Source organism: Hemibagrus wyckioides, linkage group LG29, assembly GCF_019097595.1.
Source record: "Hemibagrus wyckioides isolate EC202008001 linkage group LG29, SWU_Hwy_1.0, whole genome shotgun sequence".
Classification (NCBI taxonomy): domain Eukaryota; kingdom Metazoa; phylum Chordata; class Actinopteri; order Siluriformes; family Bagridae; genus Hemibagrus; species Hemibagrus wyckioides.
The window spans coordinates 3,068,848-3,091,971 of NC_080738.1; the positions used below are offsets into that span (position 1 = coordinate 3,068,848).

The 23,124-nt window shown below is 40.4% G+C and overlaps 1 protein-coding gene and 1 long non-coding RNA gene across 2 annotated transcripts; one reads left to right on the plus strand and one right to left on the minus strand.

Annotated features, from left to right (window-relative positions):
* Positions 1 to 770: 770 nt before the first annotated feature.
* On the minus strand, positions 771 to 1,466 carry LOC131348861 (uncharacterized). The gene has a single exon (XM_058384051.1). It carries the CDS (start codon positions 1,464 to 1,466, stop codon positions 771 to 773), a length of 696 nt encoding a protein of 231 aa, XP_058240034.1.
* A 14,524-nt stretch (positions 1,467 to 15,990) lies between these two features.
* On the plus strand, positions 15,991 to 22,739 carry LOC131348950 (uncharacterized). The gene is made up of 3 exons (XR_009204004.1): positions 15,991 to 16,610; positions 17,532 to 17,591; positions 17,815 to 22,739. It is a non-coding gene; the product is annotated as an uncharacterized LOC131348950 (long non-coding RNA).
* Positions 22,740 to 23,124: the final 385 nt, after the last annotated feature.

A 23,124-nucleotide genomic window follows, 5' to 3' on the forward strand; every position in this document is an offset into this window, starting at 1 on the left:
GTTGTTGACTGCATGACTGAATAAAGAAACCCGCTTCTTCTCATCTGTTGACTGAGATCTCTGTTATTTCGGCTAAGTTTTATAGATTGTGGAGGTCATTGGGAAAGCTAAGAGTAATAGATACAAACAAAATCCACTCGGAGGGGGCTCTGAGTTCCGACAAGGGATGGCCACAAAAAACCTCTGTTGGATCAGCTGGGTGGTTCAGTGGATACCTGGGTGTCTCCAAAAATGGGTAATTAGGCCAGCAGAGAAGGCCTTGCTGGCCCTGATGGCCCAGCACTGGTTATTGCCCATTGCTTTAGCTTCGCTGTCTCCAATGTCTGTAGCATGACCTTGTTCTTATGAACATTTACTTAATATTTTAAGAATGGAAGCAACCTGACACTCCGCATGTGAAGAATTGAACCCTATTTTTCCTCACTCAAAACATTTCTTTTGGTATGGTCAACAGTTATTTGACTGCAAAGTACATTTAGTGTATCTAAAAGCACTGTTTTTGCCATCCAGCTGAAACCTGGGGCTCTGTACTTGGCCAATAGATCTTTTTCCAAAACAGTGATGAACACTGAATTTGAGAATCACAAACTGGTCACTGATTTCTTTATTAATAAATGATAAAATCATTCTTAGTTAGAAGGGTTGTATTGTCCCTTCTATTAACTGGAAGTATAAATTTCCCTTTTCTCACTAAGGCCGCAGTAGTACCAGCTTGAGTCTGTCCAGCACCAGGTGTAGTCATAGCCATGGGCGCCACACCAGTGATCAGATTAGTACAGCTCGTTCTTATACATGACGACATTTGCTGGGGAGCAGTAGTCACACCCTTTACCTATGTTGCACCAGTAGTATGACTTTGACTTTTTGGAACACTCCCTTTTTAGTGTTGCGCCCATAGCTGCTTGACTAAGTGCAATGTACTCAGCCTTCGCTGTCGAAAGCGCAACAGTTGACTGTTTCTTGCTGTGCCAGCTCACTGCTCCTCCGCCCAGTAAGAACACATTGGCAGTTGTCGAACGACGATTGTCCTGGTCACCAGCCCAGTCAGCATCTGAGTATCCGATCAAAGTTTCAGAATCTGACCACTCATACTTGAGAGCAAGATTCAGGTTAGCCTTCAAGAACCGTATAATTCTCTTCACAGCAGTCAGATAAGCAGCACTTGAAATAGCGTTGAACTTTGATACAACACTCACTGCTTGTGCTATGTCAGGTCGTGTGGCCATTGCAGCATACAGTAGGCTTCCTACCATGGACTGATAAGTACTTGAGTTCACAGGTTTGCTTACACCATCATTCTTTTTTAGCTTCACATTTGCATCACTTGGAGTTGCATCAGGACTGGCATCATGCATGCCATATTTTTGAAGAATGGCTTCAATGTAATGTTTCTGATGAAGAAACACACAGTTTTTCTCCTTGTCTTGGATGACTGAGAAACCCAAGATATAGGACAGCACTCCCATGTCCTACATCTTGTAGTGCTTCTTTAGAGCAAGTTTCAGCTCTTCCATACTTTCCATCGTCTCCATGGTCAGGATCAGATCAGCAACATATACAGCCAATATCTCCAGCTCCTGTTGAAAGCTCACAAACACACATGGGTCCGATGTACTTTGTTTGAAACCAATGTTCTTCATGAACTTCAGCAGTGAGGGGACTGCTTCAGCCTGTATATTGACTTTTTCAGTTTGCATACCAAATGTTCCTTCCCTGGTTTGACAAATCCCTCTGGTTGCTCCATGTAGATTTCCTTGTCCAGGTGTCCATTTAGAAATGCAGTTACTACATCCATCTGATACACACGTTGATTATTCCGGACAGCGAAGGATAACAACATATGAATTAAGCTAAATCTTATCACAGGTGAAAAAGTTTCATTGTAGTCAGCACCATACTTCTGTGAGTATCCCATAGTGATGAGTCTGCACTTGTATCTCTCCACTCGCCCATCACTACGATGCTTGACTTTGAACACCCATCTTGACCCTATGGCCTTCCGAGCCTTTGGTAGTTCAACTAAATCCCACGTCTCATTTTCCAGGAGCGACTCATATTCCGCCTCCTGCCATTCCTTTGCATTGGGACTCATCAGTGCCTCCTGTGTGCCTGGTTATGCAACATGACAAACACTAGCATAATTATCCTCAGTCACTATGTCAGCAAACTCATCATATCCATACCTCTTGGGTGGTTTTCTGATTCTGCCTCCGTCTTTAGCAGTTTCAATGAAAGTAACATGAACTGATGTTTTCTCATCAGTCTTCATTATACCTTTGTTCTCTGAGCAAGAAATGTCCACTTCTTGTTTCAAGTCAAAGTCTGACTCATTGAAGATCACATCCCGACGCATTAGTATCCTTCTTTTTTCTTCAACCGGTAGCCCTTTGCATTATTGGCATATCCCACGAAACGAAGCTCCACAACCTTCTTGTCCAGTTTTCTTCTTTCTGCATCTGGAACATGTGCATAAGCTACACAACCAAACACTTTGATGTGACTCACATTTGGCTGTTTGTTGCATCATTTCCGGTAGGGCATCTCTTGCTTCAGAATTGATGTAGCCTGTTCTGTATGTAAACTGCTGTCACTACAGCTTCCGCCCCGTGCATCTTTGGCAATTTAGCATGAAAGAGCAAGTCCTTCTTGCTTCAAATAATGCCCTATTCTTTCTTTCTGCAACACAATTTTGCTGAGGTGTGTGTGGTACAGTTGTCTCATGATGGATACCTTGAACCTTCAAGTATTCTTGAAATTCTTTAGATGTGTATTCCCCACCATTGTCCATTCTTAGTCTTGTCATTTTCTGTCCACATTCACTGGAGAATGTTTTCTCAAACTCCTTGAATTTGCAAAGAACTTCACTCTTCTGCTTTATAAAGTATACCTTGCAACATCTAGAATAGTCACTGATAAAAGTCACAAAATACTTGGACCCACCTATAGATTCAGTCTGCATGGGACCACAGACGTCACGATGGAGCAACTGCAGTTTGCGTTTGGAACGGATTTCTCCCACTGGCTTATGAGGCTTTCTAGACAACTTGCCTCCCACGCAGGCTTCACAGAAGTGAACTTTTTTCTCTGCAGGAAGGTCCACTCCACTCACCAGATTTTTAAGTTCCTTCAATTTGGTGGTGTGTCCCAGTCGCTGATGCCAAAAGCTGGCTGTTACTAAAGCACTTGATGCACAGTGACAATCAGGTGAACTTCCCTCAATATCCAGCTGATACAACCCATCAGATCTTTGTGTTCCCATTCCTTGGAGATCTCCATCTTTACTACGGATGTAGCAGCGAGACTTGTTGAATTGCACTGTATTTCCACTTCTGACAGCAGCTCCCACTGAGAAGAGATTCCCAGATAACTTGGCAACATACAGGACATCAAGACATTTTTTACATCACTGACCTTGAATGTCATTCTCAGTTTAACATTACTAAATCCTAGGGCATCAACCACTCTGCCATCACCGAGCTTCACAGACTGTGGTTTTGGAAATTGCAGGTAGTTTTGGAGGATTTTTTCCATGACGTCATGTGCTTTGAGACTCCAGAATCGATCAACCACTCTTTTTGTTGCATCATTTTATCCTGGTTTGCCTCTTTAATGATAACCCTTGTAACATCTCCATGAGCTGGCTCTGTCTGCTTTCACTGCCTTTAGAGTTGGACTAAATATCACTGCGAACTTGCGTTGACATCGCTGATGCGGCGCCAGACACAGCACCACCAGACATACCACTGCCATAGTTAACAGCAGACACTCGCTTTTGTTCCTCATTTATTAATGCTTGCTGAACAAATTGCAGTGTTGAATTGTCCAATTTAGTTTCCAGTGCAGTGATTTGATCCTCTTCTTCAATTACAGCACCTCTTTGCTCCTAGCTGGTCAGTTAGTTCTTTCATTTGTTTCAAATGTTCTCCTTACTTCATTTCACATCTGAGGTATTTTTTTCTTCAGAAACAAGTTGTTTGCAAAAGTGTCTCTCTTAAAATGTCCTTTCAGCATGCCCCATGCTTCTTTAGAGGTCTTACTGCTTGTTATCAAATACAATTGGGGTGTACTCACATTCAGCACCAACACAGAAAACGACTTTTCTTTCCGTTTTTCGAATTCTGCTCTTGTCTATGTGGTTCATTTTCTCAGGTTTCTACCCTTCCCAATTGACCATATACTAGAGCCGGACTTTTCTCTGGTGGGAGTCCAGGATGTCATGGACCATGTAGGCAGGTGGCCCACAAGGGATGTGGTGGGCTGGCCCCAGTGTTTTTGGTGTCAGGGATGGGGGGGTTGTGGGCTAGCTTGAAGATGGAGACATGGAAGGTGGGCAAGATACAGTAGTTGTGGGGGACTTTACATGACTAGGTTGACTTGGAATATAACTTAAAAGGCTATGTAGTTGGGGTTGAACTTACGGGATGACAACTTACATTTTAGGTTCCTGGTAGAAAGCCAGACCATGGCTGTCTCTACTGCTGTTGGAACCCCTTCAGGAGCACCTGTCTGCAGTTTATAGCTGGTCTAGGATGCCTAGGATGATGATATGTCCATCTGGAGGTCCAGGGCTATAGTGATATGTGACCAGGGGCATTGTGGTGTAGAGAGACCTTGAAGGAGCCAGCAGGGTGTCTTGGACTGTGCATATATGTTGCAGGCCAGAATGTAGTTCCTGACATCATGGGGCAGCATGGGCCAGCAGAAAGTCTTCTACACATGCATCAAAGCTTGCAACGAGAAGTAATCAGTGGTGCTGGGAATGCAGGAGGTTGTTTAGCCAGATAGTCATAGTGATGTACTGGGACAGGGTAAGGCTCATGTCCTTGAGATGGTCTCTCAGGGTTGAGGCCCTCCTGGAACACAGCACATAGTACATTAGATGTAAACATCTAGAAACATCTTTTCCATTTAGGGTAGTCGAATACATCCTGCATAAGCTAGGAAAAATAGCTTGCTGACTTGCATGTCTGCATATTGCTGTCCCAAATGTAGGAGGCCCTGTCCAGATCTCTTCCTCTGAGAAGGGACATGATCACAGCACATTTGGTTGATTCCCCACAATAGACTTTGTGTTGAAGCACAAAATAAATCTTTTTTTAAATTTGTAGAGGAATCCTCTGCAGCAATCCATGGTTCTGTCAAACTTATCCAGCAGGGCCTATTTTGCAGGCCTCCCTCCATGGTGGTGGCAGCCCAGGCCTTGGTGTATGGCAATAAAGGTTGTTGCTCCTGGTAGGCTTCCAGGAGTTCACCCTGCTTGGCCATGAGCACCTGTAGTTTCACTATCTCCAGTGGATTCACGGTTGGTGAAGTATTCTGTAAGAAACCCCTTGAAGCAGTGTTGAATCCATTTGAAGAGAGAGTTTTATTTAAAAGAATAATTGAAAAGGCACACAATCCAAGGCAATTGAATCGAGGAAATTAAAACCAAAACACAAATCCAAAAGAGCAAATAAAAATCACGGTGTAACAAGGCAGAGTCGACACTCAGGGATGATTGTAACAATACCAGAGATCAACTTGGTACTAATACAGACTAAGAGTACATTGTTCTTGATTGGTTAGTGTGGTTAAGAAAAGACAAAATTTCCATTTTTTAGAGCAGATGGAAGCAAGGTTTCTTCCAGGACATCCTTGTTCGTTGCTTGATTCTTGCACTCTTCACATAGATGAATGTGCTCGATTCCAACCTTGCTGAAGTACTTCCAGATCATCAACAATCCTCCACCAAATTTAACAGTGGGTTTGAAACACTAGCTTGTAGCTCTCTGTTTGCTGGGCAAAGCTGAAAAATAGACCTATAAGAGAAAATTACCTTTCTCTAGTTCTCTACGGTCAAGTCCTTATATTTTGCAAACCTCAGCCTGGCTCTTCTTTGCTCCTCATCGTTAAAGCTGTGCATCTAGGAGCCTGTTTCAACCTGTGCTTACTGTGCACTTCACCCAAGCTGCCGTTTTCCATTGTTTTTGTAGGTTACTTAGGTGACATTCGAATGAGTTGGCGGTAATCCCGGTCAGTGGAGAGTCATTTTTGCCCATTGCTTGTCTTTAGCTTTGCTGTCTTGACCTTGTTCTTATGAACATTTACTGAACATTTTAAGAATGAAAGCAACCTGACACTGCGTGTAAAGAATTGAACCCTACTTTTCCTTACTCAATACATTTCTTTTCATCTCTTTTGGTATGGTCAACCGTTATTTGACTCCAAGTACTTTTGAGGTACCTAATAGCACTGTTTTTGCCATCCTGCTGGTCCTGTTGGAGTATAGTGATGACAACAGCAAGGGTTTTTATTATTTTCCTCATTAAATAAGATTTGGTTCAGATCTAATCAGTATTTTGTTAAGGAAAATGGGATGTGCTTGTGTTGGAATTCAACAGACACTGGAATTCAAACCAACAGCACAGTCGGTTTGACCTACTGAATGGTGATTGAAAAATAAGACTGAATTCAACCCAAATTGACTAAACAGTGAATGGGATCTGGCAGGTGTTGCTTTCAAAGTAATCCTGCTTTAAAAGGATCTCTGATGCCAGAAACTTACATACATTCTTATAAAATGAAGCACCTTGGGGTTTTATATAGAAGCAAAAAAAACTGAGAACCAAAAACTGTAACTGATTTCTTTTTTAATAAACTATGAAATCATTCTTAGCTAGAAAGGTTGTATCGTCTGTTATATTAACTGGAAGTATAAGGTTCTCAGTCGATAGCAAATTATGTCAAAATGGTGCAAAATTAAATCCTAAAATGTGGGCAAATTTTAAAAACATTTGTAAGACAATTTTTCCACCGGTGTGTCCACAGTTGTCTTGAATATTCCTGCCTCTTTCCTGCTATAGAAGCAAAGCTGTGTTCAAAATTCCACATTTTGTTTTTTGTTGTTATGATGTTATTGATATTTGAACAGTAGGAATATTCAGAAGTCAACCTGAATGTGAGATGTAATAAACATGTAATATACAGACATACTGTGTATAAAGTAGCATGTGTCCTCTTTAGATCATCGTACAGATCTTAATAATGTATTATTTGTAATGCTGTGCAAGAAACATGAATCACCTAAATATCTAAATAACAATCTTCTTAAATGCTTTTAATCTAAATCTGATTTTTTTATTTGTGAAAGACCAAATATGTGTAATTAAAATACTGTAACTAAAGATTGTAACTAAAATACACACCTTTTTATTTTGGGTGAAAATAACCTAAAATGCTTACATTAAAAAAAAAAAAACAAACATGGGAGAGAAGGTTATGCTTTGTGGGGTGTTTTTGGTTTGTTTGTTTTGCATCATAACTTCAAGATGGGGGAAAAAACATGGGATTTGTTCATAGCTGCACAAATGTAACAGTTTATCTCCTAAACAAATGTTCCATCCCATGACCCTGCTGTTGATTATTGTCTTCTAATAGAGTGTTGGATTCTCTAGAGCAAATGAGAAAATTTAACAAAAGTGGTCCAAAAAATTTCTAGGAAAAGGTAGTGATTAGCATTGTGGGAATGATGAATGACTGATGCTGTATGTATGTGTGTATATATATATATATATATATATATATATATATATATATATATATATATATATATATATATATATATATATACATTTATATATATTTCACTGAAGAGTGAAAAGTGCAGACAACAAAAAAGATTTTTATTCATAGATAATCATTCGGTACATTTCTCTGTTGCTTAAAGCTAATTGTTCGTCTTTGATTAAATGGAATCTGTGTACTGATCATCACCTCTTTCTCAGTGATGTGGATCTAGGTATCATTAAACAGGATCTACATATTTCTACAGTCAAATCTAAAGTAAATCAAATCTGTTTAAAAGTAATAGCCTGCTGTGGTTCTGTAGCTTCAAGCAGCTAGCAGAAATGTTAATTTGTTGTATCTCGAAACAGTGAATCGACTTTTTATTGGTAAGTATTTTACTTATCAGTAAGTATGTTGCGAATCCCCTTTTTATCAGTAAGGCCGCAGTAGTCCCAGCCTGAGGCTGTATAGCACCAGGTGTAGTCACGGCCATGGGTTCCACACGAGTGAAGGGGATTGCACAACTCGTACTGGTACGTGAAATCTTTTGCTGGAGAGCAGTAGTCCCACCCTTTATCTGTCTGGCACCAGTAATATGACTTTGACTCTGTGGAACACTCGTCGTTGCACTTTCTCTGATAAGTCGAACTTATATGCCACAATGTTCTGGGCGCCCATTTTCCACAGAAATTTTTCTCCCCAGCATTGTTATAGCACCAGTAGTGATCTTCACCATGTAGGTCACAGGGATGGTCATCTCTACACTTGTTGCCTTTATAATCGGTGTTCGGCTTTGGTGAGCAGTAATCCGAGCCCTTTTTATTTATGCACATATGGAAGCCAAGGGATTCGATCAGGACGCAATTAAGGGAGCACAGCACCTTTTCAACGGCTGTGTATTGGCTTAAAGTGTCCTCTTCCTGTGTCCAGCAGAGTTGGCCAAGGAAAATGACTGACATGAGGATCAGGGTGATTTTTTGCCCTTCGCCCATTTTGGTGTTTTACTGCAAAGACACATCATACGTTCTGATGTTTCAGTAAATATTAAAATAATAAATAACATCTCATCATATCAAATAATACATGAATTTGATTACATGCCTCCATTCACCAACCCTGCGAATGAGCTGTTGCTATAGAAACGATAGTTAGTGATAACAAGTGCATTGATATAAATCAGTGATTTGAAGCTGAGCTCATATCATAGCTGCTGTTATAGAAAATAAACTAAATATTTTGTAGGATAGTTTTAGAAGCTGAACTGGTAAAGGAAGATCACCTAGAATTACATTTTTACTGCATCTAAAATCTCAGTTCTGCTTATTAACACTCATCTACTGGATGTAGAAGCACAAATGTTAGTGTTGTCTCCTGAAGATAGAGGAAGAGCTCTTTTTATAGCAGGTTATCAGAAGAGGGAGCGTCTCACTCGGCTATTCCTCGAACCAGATTCTGTGTGTGTTTATTTATTTTTTTCATTTTGGGATGGGGTGGGGGGTGCACAAGTGCACAAAGTCCACATATGTAACCATTTAAGTTGTTCAAAATGGTCAGAAAATGGCCTTTGTTCTGTTTTGTCTCATGAAGAAGTGTTTTCATGTTTTTCTTGCTTTATCTTAGTAAACTCAAACTGAGATTTTTTACTAGCAAAAAAACCAATGAAACCTCAGTCACTGTGAGTCCAGACCCCTGGCTGAGTTCCAGGTGTTTATCAGTACTGTGTAAATACAATCCCTCATCCAAACTGCCTTGTCATGGTCAAAGTAAGAGATTTAAATCATATGCATCAGACGTGTCAGCAATTTTTATAGTAAAAGAATTAAATACATTTTTTTTTCATACTTCGTGGGTTTTTTTGTTTTGGCAACAGAACTAGCTACACATAACTATCATATGAATTCAAATTTTATTCGTCACATACAAAATCATACAAAGTACGAAATGTAGTGAAATGCTTATTACGACTGTCCTACATTTGAAGAAGAGTATAAAGCATAAAGTAAAGTGTGTGGACAAGAAAAGTATAGGGATATAGGAAATAAAAATATAAATGGAAAAATAGGAAGAAAACAACAAAAAAAAGAAAAAGTGGTAGGAGCAGTCATGATGGCAGCCAACCTCACCGGCACCATCTTAAATTCAGTACTGCAAAGGTTTTAAGAAATACTGCAATCGTCATCAAGTTGATGAGGTAAAGAGTCCATCCATCCATTCAATTTTTGTTTTGTTTCTTATTAATCCCTCAGGCCGTGTATACAATGTAAGTTTCAGGTTTATGTTTCATAAATTTGTATTCACAAAAAAACATGCAAAAACCATATAAAAAGAGTGGTTTTTGCACCGTAGGTGCGGAAGCCCTGTTGTTTTCGTTAGAATTTATGTTTTTTTAGGGCCCGATGTCACATTCACCACAAGAGAGAGAGCTGGGGGTGAAAACACAAAGGCTTTACTAGACAAGATGATACACACAGGAAATGCCAACGCAATAGGGGAAAAAACGGCAAAAGGGGGCAGGTAATGCAGGACAAACGGTATAGCTAAGGCAAGTCACTCGTTTCACTTTACAGTTCTAATACTCACCGCTGCCACTGGTGAGTGAGGGCATTAAATAGGTGCCGGCGAGATTGGTTGCAGGTGGTATAATCAGAAGCCGGCATGCCCGTGACACCCAGGCACCGAAGGAGCAAGGCCAGAGTCCTTGAACCGTAGGTGCGGAAGCCCTATTGTTTTCGTTAAAATTTTATATTTATTTATTTTTATATTTTTTCTCAAATTTTTGGGCCATTTTGGACCCGTTAACATGCTCAAAAACTCTTGAAATCAGCAGACAGGTTGGAATCTGCAGCCATTAGGATGTCACCGTGGCTCGACCCTGGGCATGGCACACACCCGTTACAGCGCCCCCTAGAACATCTTGCTGCATGGCTGATACACACTTGCATGTATCCATGTACAACTTGGTCCACACTTAGATCTCACTGAACTGAACAACTTTCACACTGCATGTCATTAAGTCTGTTTGCAAAACGCACCCAATGGAATTTGAAATACTCCTCCTAGGGAATTGATACAACCGCCACCAAACCCAGGCTAAAATGATCTCAAGACATTGATACAACCGCCACCAAACCCAGGCTAAAATGATCTCAAGACATTGACAATGCAAAATTGATGAGGGATTTTTGATTTCTCAAACGGTTCAGCCATGACAAGCCCTTAAACTTATGGCGAATAAAAGGAAACAGGAAGTGGCTAATAACTTCTGTGTACATTAAATGATCTACATGAAACCTTAGGATTATGTTAAGCATTGAAAGCTGATCACAGAGATATGACAAATTTGAGTCTCGGTCATAGCGCCACCAACTGGCAGCAGGAAGTGTGTCACTTTTTGAAATCTCTAATAATTTCTCCCTTACTTTCACCTGATTTGGTTCAAAATCAGTCAGGATAATGTCAGGACATGGCTGATGTGAAACTGTGAAGGAATTTTTGATACCTTGAATCATGTTACTATGGCGACGATTTACATGAGAACATAATAGAAGAAAATGAATCTTCTCATATCTTACGAGTGGAAAGGCCTAATGTTCCAAAATATTTCCCATAGAGAGTGTAAATGTTTATGAGAAAGGCCAGTGTGGCTGGTCCCCGGGCGTGGCACAGGGCTGTCACAGCGCCCCCTGGAACTTTGTCAGAAATATAGCTGCACAGCTTATATTCACTTCCACGTATATGCATGAGACCCGGTATACATTTAGATCTCATTGAGCTAAATGACGTTCATCCACCTGTCATGGGATCTGCTTAACAGGAAGTCAGTTATTTTGGGATGTTTGAAAAACGCACCCAATGGAATTTGATATACTCCTCCTAGGGGATTTGTATGATTTTGACCAAACAGGGTCAAAGACATTGAGGATCTAAAGTTGATAAGGGTAATAATATTTTATATCTATATATAGGGATAATTTTTGATATCTCAAACGGTTCAGCCGTGAGGAGCCCTTAAATATATGGTGAATAAAAGGAAACAGGAAGTGGCTAATAACTTTATATTGTGTATATTGTGTGATGTACATCAAACCTCAACTTTATGTTAAGAGAAGAAAGCTGATCACATGGACATGACTACTGTCATTGTCAGTCATAGTGCCACCAGCTGGCAGCAAAGGAATTTGTGATATTTTGAATGATGTTGCTATGATGAGGACATAATAGAAGAAAATTAATGTTCTTATATCTTAACAGTGGAAAGCCCTAATGTTTCAAAACATTTCACATAGAAAGAACACCTGGTTGTGAGTAAGTTTGCCTAGTTTCATGACTTTGTGATGCTCAAACGGCTCACAACAAAATTTACATTTTTCAGTCCATTGACTAGACATGGTTTTGGCCTGACTCCTGCAGTACTAGTCTATGTCCACTAGAGGCTCTTTCCCCTTTATTTTTATATTTTTAAATATGGTTTCATGTTCACAATTTATATACACATATACCAAAAAATGTATATACACTTCAGGAAAAGAAAAATAGTATGATGTAAATAATATTACTATAATATTAATATATATATATATATATATATATATATATATATATATATATAAACTGATATAGTAATATAGTTTAGAGGGTGAGTCATTGTCCCTTTGGACATCACTGGACATTGCTATGACCTATTTCATTACACCCAAACTGTCCCTTTAGTCCTTATATAGTTTAGAAGGAAAGTCAGTTTTCGTTTTGCCATCAGTGGACTTTGCTGTGATCACTTTCAGTACACCCAAATTGTCACTCTTGTCCTTTTGGTATTTCCCCTTTTAATGCATGTACCCACCGTGCTCACTGTGTCTGGTGCACTTGGGCAGTGATGGCACCATGTAGTGATGACCCATAGTGCAAGGGCCCGTCATTACTGCTTGCAGCTATATTTAGTTTTTACAACTCTAAGTTACTAAATAATCAGTTACATGAAAGCTGTGAAAGAATGTCTCAACAGGTCTTGCTACTGCTAACTCTGTGGTAACTCTATGCTAACATTTGATATTCTATTTTATTCTATTCTATTTCTGTTCTCAGCTCCACTTTTCCACAGTGATTGCTGTCCCCAGCATTGTCATAGCACCAGTGGTAATCTTCACCATGCAGGTCACAGGGATTTTACTCAAACACATACCTATAAATAGTAAAATCAGAGAAACTTATCATGTTGCAGAGCTGTGTATAAAGAAAGACAATGAAGTAAGTGAAAATAAAGGGCGGTAGAAGCATACTGTAACACTCTGTAGAAAGTAGTCCCTGGTTGGTCTGATGCTATTAAGAAACAGAACAGCTAGAAATGTAGAAACGACTCCTAAAAACAGAGCAGTGGAGGAATGTTAGGGTTAGAATTAACATTAAATTCATTACCTCAAAGGTTTTAAGAAACACTGCAAATGTCATCAAGTTGTGTGTGTGAGAGAGAGAAGCTGAAGTTTATGATATGGTCAGAGAGTTCAGTCGTTCATAACATCACATCTGTGAAGGAAGCCATGTGCAGGATTTAAATGTAGTAGTTTTCCAATTAGTTTCACTGTCAACTAATGCACTTGTGCTGATGCCATGGCTTAAACATATCATTTTGTAACACATTCTACTTGTTATCCAGGTTATTTGTAATAGCATGGGCGTCACTAGGCCAAATTTAGGGGGGCTTTCTACTCAGCCTCTCTAAAAATTCTGCGATTCTCCATAAACTGTACACATATTCATGATCTCCTCAGTCCCCTTTAAATTTTATATGAAAACGCCAGCAGACGTTGGCTCCTCCCATGTTTAAGCGCGTTTTTTAATCCGCAGATCACGGCGTCGCAGAGCGAGGATCAGACAAGGACAAGACAAGGTGTGTGTTTTTTGACAGATTGTTATAATATCTGCATCTGTGCAGTTCTTTTACATTAATGCAGTTTACAAAATGTCATGGGGGAGTAAACAGTTTTCGCTGTGTTCACCCCTCCTCACACCACAGCTGTTTCCTCCAGCGAAAATGAAGCCCTTAACACACATGAACATATAGTCTACTTTACAAAACAATCATGTAGTTGTAGTAACTTAACTTTCATTATAAAACATGTTACAGTGCATGTGGCATTAACTACCATACAGTTATGTGCACAGAAATGATTAAAGACAGTGAATTTATTTATTTATTTATATTTTTTACTACTATTATACCCTCATTGGGGGCTGAGCCTCCCTTAAATGAAAATCCTAGAATCACCCCTGCGTAATAGTAAGAAAATTTTAAAAAAGACAACTATTGTTGCACCTTTACTGACAAGAAATCAAGTGTGAGGTAAAGTCAGTTTCCCTTGATCAGCTCAAATTTTTGTTGGTTTCTGTTCTTATTAATCCCTCAGGTCATGTATAGAATGTAGGTTTCACACACGGGAAATGACCAGAGCAGTTCATCTCTCGTTCCATCACAAAGCACCCCAACATGATAAATGTGAGTATGATTATGTTTGTATTTGCTCTGATTGAGATTGCAGCCTAATTATAATTTTTTTTGCCTGTGTGTTAATTAAACACTCATGGTCATGAGAAAATAATCAACAGTAGAGTGGTGGGATGGAGCTTGTGTTAATTATAACCTCAAAGTTGATTATCCTGCCACCACAACAGTTCCTCTACTGGTTTATTGCTTTCATACCAGTACAATGGATCATGTTTCTTTTGTAAAACCATATTATGATTCATAAATTTGTACTTCTCATAGCACCAGTGGTAATCTTCATCATGCAGGTCACAGGGATGGTCATCTTTACACTCATAGCCTTTATAATCTGTGTTCTGCAGTAATGTTAACAAGCAGTAATCCCAGCCCTTTTTAGTGTTGCACCAGTAGTAGCCATTGATGGGCAGGTGGCAGCCATCGTAGCAGAGCAGCCCATATGTGGAAGTGTAATGATTTTATAATGGTGTCCTTTGCCTGTGTCTAGCAGAGCTGGCCGAGGAAAATGACTGAGATGAGGATCAGAGTGATTTGGTGTTTTACTGCAGAGAAATAAAAAGAAACCCGAAAAAAAACCCTCATATGTTTAACTCCTGAGCTTTCAGTAAATATTAATATCAAATATCAAATAATAGATTAATTTGATTACAAGCCAGTGTCTCACTCAGCTATTCCTGGAACCAGATTCTGTGTGCGTTAATTTCATTTTTTTCCTTTTGGGATGGGGTGAGGGGTTTTGAGGTGTGTGGGGGTAGTTTGTTTAGGATTTGGTTGATAATGACATGATGGTAATTATACCACATATGTAACCATTTAAGGCTTTTTAATGTTTTTCTTGCTTTAACAGATTTTGTTTCTGGCAAAAAAAATCAATGAAACCTCAGTCACTGTGAGTCCAGACCCCTGGCTGAGTTCCAGGTGTTTATCAGTGCTGTATAAATACTATCCCTCATCCAAACTGCCTTGTCATGCTCATAATAAGATATTTAAATTATATGTATCAGAAGTGTCAGCAATTTTTATAGTAAAAGAATTAAATACACATTTTTTTCTCATTTTGGGGGAAAATATCATAACCTCAAATGTTTACATTTAGAAACATAGAAAAAGAGATGCTTTTTTAAGGCTGCATCTTCTTCACTTGGAGAAAAAAAGGTGAAGGAACAATATGCGTGTTAGATATATTTAATATTTAGAGTTCAGAATTAAAATAATGAATGTGAACAGAAATTACTTTTTTTGTTTTCAGAGACCCAAAGCTATTATGCTCACATTCACTGGCAAAAATCCAAGTTAAACCTCAGTTACCATAAATCCACACCAACCTGCCAAGCACTAGATGTTTATTAACTCTGTGTAAATAATAGAGCATGATGATGAAAAGAAGAGAAAAAATAAAATTGTACACATTAGATATTTAATATATAGTTGAATTAAATCTTTGTTTTTGTGTTTGATTTGTTTTCATATCAGTCCAGGAAATACAGTGAGGGAAAAAATTATTTGAACCCCTGCTGATTTTGTACGTTTGCCCAATGACAAAGAAATGATCAGTCTGTAATTTTAATGGTAGGTTTATCTGAACAGTGAGAGACAGAATAACAACAAAAAAATCCAGAAAAACACATTTCAGAAATGTTCTACATTGATTTGCATTTTATTGAGTGAAATAAGTATTTGACCCCTTTGCAAAACATGACTTAGTACTTGGTGGCAAACCCTTGTTGGCAATCACTAGACGTCAGACATTTCTTGTAGTTGGCCACCAGGTTTGCTCACATCTCACATCTCAAGGAATTTTGTCCCACTCCTCTTTGCAGATCCTCTCCAAGTCATTAAGGTTTTGGATGGGATTAAGGTCTGGAGACTGGCTAGGCAACTACAGGACCTTAATGTGCTTCTTTTTGAACCACTCCTTTGTTGCTTTGGCCGTGTGTTTTGGGTCATTGTCAGGCTGGAATATCCATCCACAACCCATTTTCAATGCCCTGGCTGAGGGAAGGAGGTTCTCATCCAAGATTTAACGGTACATGGTCCCGTCCATCATCCCTTTGATGCGGTGCAGTTGTCCTGTCACCTGGGGATGGTGTACTTGGGGTCATAGGCAGCATTCCTCCTTCTCCAAACACGGCGAGTTGAGTTGATGCCAAAGAGCTGGATTTTGGTCTCATTTGACCACAACACTTTCACCCAGTTCTCCTCTGAATCATTCAGATGTTCACTGGCAAACTTCAGATGGTCCTGTACATGTGCTTTCTTTAGCAGGGGGACCTTGCGGGCGCTACTGGACGTACGTCACGGCGTAGTGTGTTACCAGTAGTGTGTTTGGTGACTATGGTCCCAGCTGCCTTGAGATCATTGACAAAATCCTCCAGTGTAATTCTGGGCTGATTCCTCGCTGTTCTCATGATCATTGAAACTCCATGAGGTGAGATCTTGCATGGAGCCCCAGACCGAGGAAGATTGACAGTCCTTTTGTGTTTCTTCCATTTGGGAATAATCACACCAACTGTTGTCACCTTCTCACCAAGCTGCTTGGAGATGGTCTTGTAGCTCAGTCCAGCCTTGTGTAAGTCTACAGTCTTGTCCCTGACATCCATGGACAGCTCTTTGGTCTTGGCCATGATGGAGAGTTTGGAATCTGATTGGTTGCTTCCTTCTGTGGACAGGGTGTCTTTCATACAGTTAAGGAGCTGAGATTAAGAGCACTCCCCGAGAGTGCTCCTACTGTAATCTCAGCTCCTTACCTGTATAAAAGACACCTGGGAGCCAGAAATCTTTCTGATTGATAGGGGATCAAATACTTATTTCACTCATTAAAACGCAAATCAATGTAGAACTTTTCTGAAATACATTTTTTTGTTGCTATTCTGCCTTTCACTGTTCAAATACACCTACCATTAAAATTACAGACTGATCATTTCTTTGTCAGTGGGCAAACGTACAAAATCAGCAGGGGATCAAATCATTTTTTCCCTCAATGTATGTTACCATTTAAGTTGTTCAGAATGTTCAGAAACTGTCGTTTGTCTTGTTTTGTCTCATAAGGAAGCTTTTTAATACTATTCTTCCTTTAACTGAGTAAACTTAAACTGAGATTTGTTTTTCTGTCAATAATTAAATTAAACCTTAATTACGGTAAATCCAGACCCCTGGAGTTCCAGGTGTTTGTCAATGCTGTGTAAATACTATTGCTTGTCCAACCTGATTGCCATGCTCAAAATAAGAGATGTAAATCATATGTATCAGAAGTGTCAGCAATTTTTTATAGTAAAATAATTAAATTAAAAAAATGTATTTGGGGGAAAATATCATAACCTCAAATGCTTACATTCAAAAATGAAAACAAACTCGAAACATGGGAAAAGAGATGATTATTTAAGCTACATCATCTTAACTTGGAGAAAAAAGGTGAAGAAATAACATGCATGCTAGATATATTGAATATTTATAGATCAGAATTTGAACATAAATTATTTTTTGTTTTCAGAGACCCAGAGCTATTATGTTCACATTCACTGGCAAAAATCCAAGTTAAACCCCAGTTACCGTAAGTCCACACCAACTAGATGTTTGTTTACATTGTGAAAATAATACAGCATGATGATGAAAAGATGAGAAAAAATTAAAATGGTATATTTTGGTTATTTCATAGATAGTTTAATTAAATCCGTGATTTTGTGTTTGATTTGTATTCATATTAGTTCAGGAAATATATCTGTTTTTGGTTAAAAAAAAATCAGATTGCTTTATCACAGTGCTTTATTTTTCAGGCTGATCTCAGTCTCTCTTTCTCATCTTGCTCTTCCCATCGGAGTTCACACAGGGCCTCTTAGGTTTTAGCATCCAGAAGACTCCTAGAAAATATAACAGAAAAGAAAAATGGACTGCAGTGTAATTTCAGAATCTTACATAACTGAGACACATTTCCGTTTTGAGTAAACTCCACCCAGCACATGCAGCTTCCACACAGCACATACATCTGAGGTAGGACGCATCAACAGCATCACAGGGATGAACAGTGTACTGGTCTTCTGCAGTTCGGCCTTCCACTGGTCCACAGTCCAGTCCTCTTCCACAGCAGCAAGCATCTGATATCGTGCTTCAGCTGTGGACCACTAAGACAGCTAGGCATTTTTGGAGCTTGCATGTTGTGAAATTACATCCAGCCACTGCTATGAAAGTACAGTTTTTATTCATGAGTTTTCAGAAATAAATCCTACAACAGTTGTTCATTTTAAAATCATTTTTAAGACGTCTTGTCCACCGGTGTGTCCACAGCCTCTTTCCTGCCTCTTTCCTACTACAGAAGGCACTGAGTGCATGAAGTTTCTGACATTTCACACTTTGGTTTTTTTTTTTTTGGACTCATTATTGATAATTGACTAGTACAGATATTCAGTCAATCTGGATGATTGAAAATGCAAGTTTTCCCATTTGAGATGATACGATTCTGACATTCATACACTAGACATTATTGTACATAGTGTAAGTGCATGGTGTGTAGTACATCATTTGGGACACAGCTGTAGTCTTTGACATGGCATCAATACTGAAGGTGGAATGTAACCTCAAGCTGTACTGTAAACATAAAACCAGATTAGAAAATGTAGCATATGTGGAATTTTAAAAATGCACAAACACCATATTGGTTTTATGAGCAATTTGGTGGGAAAAACAGGTCAACTGGAATGATTGCATAGTTTTAAAATCAACTATGATTTTCATAGTTGATTTCATAGTTTATAAAGAAATCAGTTACAGTTTTCGTTTTTTAAATTTATTGCTCGAGGTGGATGTTTCCAGTTATGGGCCGCATTATCCCTGCATCACGGCAACCCAGGCAAACATTTCCTGTGTGCCTACTATAGGAAATTAACTGAAGCAGAAACCAATTACGACATATGCAATCATATCCTTCTATCAACCAAAGACACACTAGAGAAATGGAGGCTCTGGCTGTAGGGAGCTCAATGCCCTTTTCAGGTGATCACTGACCGTAAGAAGGTGGAATATATTTTAATAAAATGCAAAACATCTGATCACCAGTCAAGCCAGGTGGCCAATGTTATTTATATAATATTATTCACGTAACAGGAATTAAAAACTAAACGGATGAAATCCAGTAAGCACAATACACTGAGAGTCCTCCTCCTGAATTTTCACTCACAAAGAATTTTGTGCCTACAAGCTTTCGGCAAAGAAACATCCAGTGGGTGCAGTGGAAGCTTGGTGGACCTGGGATTTGAACTCACAACCTTCCAATCAGTAGTCCAGCACCCTTTCATCATTAAGCTAGACTTTTGCGAACACCTTGGTGTCAACATCAGTCTCAGTTTTGGATAATACCCACAATCAAACCCCCAACTACCGTATCTGTCCCACCTTCCATGTCTCGCTCTTCAAGCCAGACCACAACCCCCACCACTTCCCCTAGAGATTGACGAGTCACCTGCCTACATGGTCCATGCCATCCTGGACTCCTGCCAGAAAGGAGGCCGGCTTCAGTACTTAGGTAGGGGTACAAGGGGTAGGGCCTTGAGGAAAGGAACCACCCTGACAAACCTGCCCACAGGGACGCCCATGAAGAAGAAAGTGAAGGTGAAGGTGTTCCCAGAGGATGGGGGTCTGTAACAACCTGAACCCCATTGAAAACCTCTGGAATGTGATTAAGAGGAAGATGGATGGTCACAAGCCATCAAACAAAGCTGAGCTGCTAGAATTTTTGTGCCAGGACTGCACATAAGTTCAACAAACATCAGTGTGAAAAATTTGCGGCGTGCATGCCAACACTTAAAACAAGATGGAGACAGTGTAGGCAAACATGTATATGGGAGAGACATACAAGGACAAAACAAACAACACAGGGACCACCTAGCATAGTGGCTCCTTTTCTCTGGTGCCGTGAGAGGCTTCACAAACCTGTGAATCCAGAATTATATGGATTTGGCTTAGATGTTTTATTTAACTTGGCATTTCTCCCTCCAGCTTTTCAAAGGAGAGGCCCTTACAGGGTCCCATTGTAAAGGCTCAACCTCCCATCCGACAAGCTTTAGTCTTCTGGCCTGCTGGCTCTTCTGAATTCATTCTCCTTGTCATTCAACAGCTGCGCTTCCACACACAAGGGAGGAAACCTCCTGGATTTGGTCTGCACTTGTCCTTCCCCAGCTACAGATAAGACTACTACCCCACTTCACATCTCTGATCATCACTTGGTGGAAGATTCTTGTCATGCTCCTTGGCTGTCAGATGTGCTTTGCAACAATCAAAGAGAAATACGAACAGCAGAGAGGAAGTGGAAGGAACGCAAATCTCATCTCTTATCACATGCTTCTGTCCCAACTTCTGCCAAGACTTCCTTCTACAAGGAAACATTTCTGCAAAAGACCCCCGAAAGCTCCCCAACATCTTCTCTTCACTACTCCACCCTCCAACTCCACCTACTCCATCCTCCCTGACTGCCAAAGAGTTCACCAATTGTTACACAGAGAAGATCTGCCAGACCTTCACTTCTGCCCCAACTTCACCTACATTACACAGCCAGGACTCCCCTAGTCCTTTATTGAGGCATCTCTCAACCATAGCAACAGAAGAGGTTTTGCAAATCATCACCAGTCCTGCAAACCTACCACCTGCCCACTGGATCCAATCCCTTCCACTATGCTCTGGTCCATCTCGCCTGACCTCCTGCCCTTCATCAGCACAGTCATCAATGGATCCATATCTTCTGGTCATGTACCAACTGCTTTCAATAAAGCAAGGGTTATACCCATATTGCAGAAACCTGCTCTGGATCCCTCAGACATCAGTAACTACAGACCGGTATCACCTCTCGTTTCTTTCAAAAATTCTCGAATGCATTGTTTATAATCAGCTGTCTAACTATCTCTTTCAAAACAACCTCCAAGATCCCAACCAGTCTGTCTTAAAAGTAGCACATTCCACAGAGACTGCCCTTTTGGTGGTCACTGAGAAACTGCATGCTGCTAGATAAGCCAAGCTCTCCTCATCCTCCTTGACCTTTCTGCAGCATTTGATGCAGTAAACCACAAGACTATCTTGTCCACCCTTAAGAGTCTTGGAATATGTGGAGCAGCATGTGAATGGTTTGCTCCCTACCTGGATGGTCGCTCATATCAGGTAACATAGATGGGATTGACATCCTTTCCATGCAGACTCTCTACTGGTTTCCCACAAGGCTCAGTATTTTGGTCCTCTCCTTTTCTTCCTTTACACTCGCTCTCTTGGCAAAGTTATATTCTCACATGGGTTTTCATGCCACTGCTATGCCAATGACACCCAACTTATCTCCTCCTTCCCTCCCTTAGAAACCATGGTTTGTGCTCAGATCTTAGTGTGTCTGGTGGACATTTCATCTTGGATGACAGCTCATCAACTGTAACTTAATCCCAGCAAAACTGAACTGCTGGTCATCCCAGGTGATTCATCTCCAGCCCAGGACCTTGCATTATCTCTGAATAACTCCCTGATCTTCCCTTCGGCCACTGCTTGCAACCTTGGGGTAACCATGGACAATCAACTGTCCTTTTCCTCCCATGTTGCTAATGTGACATGCTCTTGTGGGTTTCTTCTGCACAACGTTAGAAGGATTCGACCATTTCTTTCCACACAGGCTCCTCACGTGCTTGTTCAGTCTCTTGTCATTTCGAGACTGTACTACTGCAACTCTTTACCGGCAGGTCTAACTCTGAACGCAATTCATCCACTGCAAATGATCCAAAATGCAGCTGCATAGCTTGTTTTCAACCGGCTTAAGTTCTCCCACACCACCCCACTGCTGTGTTCTCTTCACTGGCTTCTGATAGCTGCACGCATCAGATTCAAAACACTGATGCTTGCCTACAAAGCCAAGAATGGACCAGCACCATCTTACCTCAAAGATCTTATTACTCCTCGCATTGCACCTCACTCCCTCAGATCCACTAGCACTGCCCGACTGGTCCCACCATCTCTCAGGGTAAAAGGTAGGTTTACATCTAGACTCTTCTCTATTTTGGCACCAAGGTGGTGGAATGAACTTCCCCTAGATGTTTGGTACAGCCGAGTCACTGACTGTCTTCAAATGATGACTGAAGACCTACCTCTTCCGGAAACACTAGCACTTGGCACGATGACAAGATGGCACCGGTGAGGTCGGCTGCCATCACGACTGCTCTGACCCCTGTTTCTTTGTTTTTGTTTTTTAAGTTAACCTACAGTACTTTTAAACCGACAAATTCTTCTAAATGGAGTGCATTAGGTACAATAGAGATAAACTTATTTCTATTGATATATAATGTACTCACAATTCGACGTTTTTAACCCTGGATCCAAGCTGGCTGAGTGAGATCTTGAAGGAGAATGAAGGACGCGACCCGAAGCAGCAACCCTGGGGGAAACAAGCCAGCGTCAGGAATAGGCTGAGAGCCTGTGCACACCACACACCTCTGCCTAGCATCCTGCTCGCCAACGTCCAGTCACTGCAGAACAAGCTCGATGACCTCAGGGCCAGGGTAAAGTGCCAGAGAGACATTCGGGACTGCAATCCAATGAATGGAGTTCATTCCATAAGTTCATTCCACCACCTCTGTGCAAGAACAGAGAAGAGTGTAGATATATACGTACCTTTTACCCATAGAGATCGTGGAGCTAGTTCAGCAGTGCTAGTGGATCTGAGTGAGCGAAGTGCAGTGTGAAAAGTAATAAGAGCTTTGAGGTGAAATGGAGCTAGTCCATTCAGGGATCGTAGCAGTGGGGTGGTGAGGGAGAACTTATGTAGCTTGAAAACAAGTCTCACAGCAGCATTTTTGACCATTTGCAGTGGATGAACTGCATTCAGAGTTAGACCTGCCAGTAGACAGTTGCAGTAGTCCAGTCTCAAAATGACAAGAGACAGAAAAAGCACCTAAACAGCCTGTGTGGAATCCTGTTGATGTTGTTTAGAAGAAACCAACATGAGCAAGATGGTCTGGAGCATGGTGGAAGCGATTGGATCCAGTGGGCAGGTGGTAGGATTGCAAAACTGTATGATGTGCAAATCTTTGTGCACATCATATGTATGATGTGCTTTTGCTGCTATAGTG